Source organism: Antrostomus carolinensis, unplaced genomic scaffold (assembly GCF_000700745.2).
Source record: "Antrostomus carolinensis isolate BGI_N321 unplaced genomic scaffold, ASM70074v2 scaffold19858, whole genome shotgun sequence".
In the NCBI taxonomy this organism is placed as follows: domain Eukaryota; kingdom Metazoa; phylum Chordata; class Aves; order Caprimulgiformes; family Caprimulgidae; genus Antrostomus; species Antrostomus carolinensis.
The window spans coordinates 11276-15857 of record NW_010331151.1 but is presented as its reverse complement, the minus strand read 5'-3'; the positions used below and the strand labels follow the sequence as shown (position 1 = coordinate 15857).

The 4582-nt window shown below is 44.3% G+C and overlaps 1 protein-coding gene across 1 annotated transcript in view; it reads left to right on the top strand.

Moving 5' to 3' along the window:
- LOC104528982 (microtubule cross-linking factor 1-like) overlaps positions 1 to 3666 on the top strand; it is a gene marked incomplete at its 5' end in the record, with an annotated part of 22199 nt that extends 18533 nt beyond the window's left edge. The window contains 1 exon segment of the mRNA XM_010173145.1: positions 2434 to 3666. Within this exon segment, the coding sequence (XP_010171447.1) occupies positions 2434 to 2643 (210 nt within the window).
- Positions 3667 to 4582: the final 916 nt, after the last annotated feature.

Genomic DNA, 4582 nt, shown 5'->3' with positions numbered 1-4582 from the left:
GCAACCATCCGCTCCACTTCAGAGCCAGAAAACTGTTTTATTTATTTAGTAATATAACGTCCAGGCTAAGAAGTGCTGCCTCTCTACCCACGCCTCCAAGCAACAACCGAACTAAACTACCCACGGGACATTATTTTTTAAAACAATTCCTAGCTGTGACATCTACATGTTGTAAGTGAGAAGGGAGTTTCACAAACCATTCCGGACAGTTTCCTTGTCATGGCTGGATGTCCTTAGCATACGCCGAGGAAGCAACGCTGGAGGTGAGGGTGACTGACTCAATAGCCAGCACGTTATAAGATTATGCTGCCAGTCACTTGTTGGCCCTGGAGCAACATCCAAGGCCAGCACAGCCTTGCGTTGCTCTGGGCATGTGGATGTCACAGATAGGACAAGTTTAACCCTGCCATTTAGTAAAAGCTGACCCATATCTGCGGGTGGGCTGGAGAGAGGCTTTTGAACTGGGAAGCACCAGTGGAAATAACTTTTGTTATCACCATGGTGACGCTCATGTATTGCTATGAAACTAGGATAAAGCAGCCAGAAGCAAGCGGCACTATAGAGATATCATTTTAAGCCGCTGTTTAGAGAGAGGCTAAGACAAACCCCACAAATGTCATTGCCTCAATTCGCCATGCTGTGTGGCCGGTGAGTGTTGCTGTGCATATGGATTTTTCTTAACAAATCTGAGTCTAGTGGCAGCTTTCACAGACAATATGTTGCCCCAGGAACAACAGGATAAGGTGAAGTAAGGACACGAAGTCCATCTTCTTGTTAGCACCAATTTATATTTCAGCCTTACTGTTGTTGCAAGGGTCGTTGTGAAGTTTACGGCTCAGAGGTGGGGTGGGGGGTGAGGATGCAGAGAGGCAGTAGCACAGGCCGAGGCTCCGTAGCCCCCCAGCCAGCTTCGTCGATGGCTCACGGGTCTCGCTATCTGCGAGTGCTGAGGGCAGGTGAGCACAGCTCTGCTTCGAGCAGTGATGTGCGACTGTAGCTCACCCTGTTGGCTGCATATTGCCCACAGACACTGAGGTTTGCCCTTCGCAGAGGCTTCCCCAAGTCTGACGATGCACTCTATCTAGAACACGCACCTGCACAAGCTCCATTTCCTGTACCTCACCTCTGTGTCTTCAAAATTGATCTTTCTGTCATGTAACATTCATGTTTGGTCTTCCCACTGCAATGGAGAGGTTCAATGGCATATCACCTTGTTTGTTCACTGCCAATCACATCATGTTACCTACTCCAATATTCTCCATTCCTCGTCACATTTCTTCTTCTCCATGTGAAAGTGTGCTGAATCCTTTCCTTCCTACTGTATCGTCCTACTGCTGCCTTGGTTTCCCCGTGCCTTACTGTGCTAGAGCTTTTCCTTTGCATTGTATTGTTTCTGGTCTCTCTTTATTTATCACCAGTTTGCATTCTGATTTTGAGACTGGTTGTTATTAAACTCTCCTGTTGTCTCCAGTGACTGCCCCTCAGTGTACACATTTCTATAGGTTGACAAACTCCTCCAATTTTCTTTTATAAATTACAAAGTATGCAATGGAATTCAGAGGTTTGGGTTTGGCATTACAAGAGAAACTTACTCCTACAGTCACTCATCCCGATGTAAGGAGTGCTCAGAGTGAGGCAGGAAGCCTAGCTGTGCTATGAACAAAGTCCTTAAATATTAAAAGCAATTACCAACTTAGTGCCAGGGTCAAAAATCACAGCTGCAGATTGTTTCTAATCACAAAGGTAGGCTAACCAAGCCTGAAAAGTGGAAAGCTGGTGGAGGAATAAAATTTCCATTTTCTTCCATATCTGTGAGTGTTGTCTTTAATGTACAATACCACTGAATCCTGTAATTCAGGCTTCAGCAGCTGGCAGTAAGGAGTTGTATTCCAGAAGATGAAATCTGTAGGTAAGACTCATCTTTAATCTTGCTGGAGATCATAACTACTCCTGTAGTCATTATTCTGCTGCTAAGAAGTCTTTCCTGCATGTCAGTCTGAACTCAGAAGCAGATAAAAGGAGTCAGTGGTTGATTTTCACCCCACTTGCAAATGCCAAACCTGGCCCTTTTATGCCAGGTCAGTACTTAGAGCAATGTGATTGAATAGTGGATTTTCCTGAGTTATCATGCAAGTGTACTTTTCAGCTCTTCTCTTTCTAGCACAAGGAGAATTAGCAAATGGAAGTTTGTCAGCTTCTTCAGCTCATCCCAGACCTCTTTCTTTCATTCTCTCCTTACCTGTTCCATAAATCATGGACATATATGCAGATACCTGGAGCTCACACACAGCCAGACGTTTGCTGCTTGCTTTTGTCCGGTGACATGACAGATGCTTAGCTTTAGCTGAATTTTTTTGTTTCTTAATTCTTTGCGCATCCAGACAGCCTCTAATGCAAGTCACTAACCGCTGTTTTGCTCTCTTGGCTGCCAAGGAACTACCTTGTTCTGCACTAGCCCCGTCCCTCCAACCCTGCTTCTCCCGGCCAGAGAGACCAGCGAACCGGCGCCCACCGTCGCGATGGGCTTCACATTCCCCTACTGCCTCACAGTCGCAGTCCACCGGAGACCTGACTTCCTCAGAGGAGAGCGGAAGCAAGGAGCCGCCGGCAGAGACCCCCAGCCCGAGAGGCGAGCCGGCCTGACTCCACACGGGGAGAGAGGGGCTGCGACTCGCCTCCGCCAGGTCGCCTGCCAGCCGTCTCTGCCGCCAAGGAGAGGGGTCCGCTTGGAGAGGTCAAAGAATGTTCTCAGACGCAGCTGCTGAATGTCCGACCTGGGAAACTGAGGTGTTTCTAGAATGAAACAGTTAATGTGCCTGTAATAACTTAATTTTTTTCATAGCTGAGAAAACTATTTTTGTCTCCATCTTTTCTACATACAGTATATTAACAAAAAACAAAAACAAAAAAGGTAAAAATTATATAAATTAAGATATAAAATGTAAATTAAGTTTTAAGGGAATTTCAATACGTGCTCGCGCTCTCTCCAAATACTGACTGCCTTTTGGTTATATTTGCACTGTTATGTTTTTTATTTTGGTTTTGGGCTTTTTGGGTTGTTTTTTTTATTTCATGTAAAACTAGGGTCTTAAGTTAATTTTGTTCTATTTTAATGTCAGTGTTACTGGTTTTTAAAAGTAAGGTTCTTAATGATGCTTCAACTGTCTGAAGCGATACCTTTTAAGTAGTGAAGAAAGCCATTAAGCTAGTTCACTAGACTTGTATTAATTGAGAAGGAGGGGAATACAGGTAAACACAAGGAAAAGTGTAAAAAAAAAAAAAAAGAATGCCTCAGAAAGTCTTATGGAGTTAGCTGTAAAATACACCTACAATACTTGACTTGCATGCCTCTGGGTCCTCGCACTTTAGTGCATGTACATACTGCTACTGTACCATCACATAAATGTGAGTCAATCTGTTTCACTGTAATATTGTTGTGAATTTACCTGTACTGTACTTTTATTGTTGGTATTCTTGCATTGACTATACAAAAAGAGTTTTTAAATTATAGCCAGCAGTTCAACTGGCTATGTACTGCGTTTACGGAGAACTTCCTTCATTTTGGGAAAACCATGAAGATCTCTGGGCATACTAAATTGTAACGGTCTTGTTTAAGAGTCTGTTGGAGACCATGTGAAGTGGAAATAAAACCCTCAGTATTTACAAGCTGCTTGAGTGCTTCATTATGGGGGTTTTTTTTCTGATACTTCCCAGGCCCATTTAAACTGGGGGGGCAAGGGGTTGGGTGGGGGAGAAGCCCTCAAACTCCTCCTTTATTCATAGGGGAAGAAGAATGCTTCTTTACATGAAATAAATCATGGCAAAGCCAAATATTATGCTGTGCTCCACAAACTCCTTTGTGCCCTGGATCAGGCCATGGGAAAGTTTCTAAATTTCCTCACTGAACTCTGTAACAGCTGCTCATGCAGATTGTGGGACCCATCTTCTCAGTTCCTCTAAGGCTGTATGGCTTTCAGTCACTCATGGGCATGAAAACTAGACAGCTAACCAGAATAACAAAAATATGACACATCCAGTGTTAATCCAAGCTTGTGTCTTGTCTGCATTACATGCAGAGACTGATAAAACCAGGGCTTTTGTAAAACCAGTGGCTAACAATGAGAAGTAAATACAGCCGAGAATTCATGCACTTCCAAGAGGTGGAAGGCTCTTGAGCTACTTTGCCTGGGACCATCTGTTTGGCCACATGCTTTCCCTGGGAGCCCCAGAACTGCTCTGACTGGTTATCCCACTACTGAACTGGGATTCCTGTTCAATTTCCTTTGCTGAGGCTTTCTGAGGCTCGTTTGTTAAAGAGCACCATCTGGGATTCCTAGAAGCCTTCCTGGTTAGCTCTGTCAAGTGATAAGCCCCTCACATCCTGTCTTGCTGTGTCATGGCCGGCTTTCTAGGAAGTTTAATTCAGCTGTTGGATGAGAACAAACTCCCTAGCTGCCAAAACACAGCCAGCTGAGGTCTGATTTCTCCCATATTAGTTAGGACCTTGGCTATCAATGCAGTGTCAATATGTCCACCTGTGGGTCATCATTATGAAAATTGCCACTTACCAAGATAGGGAATG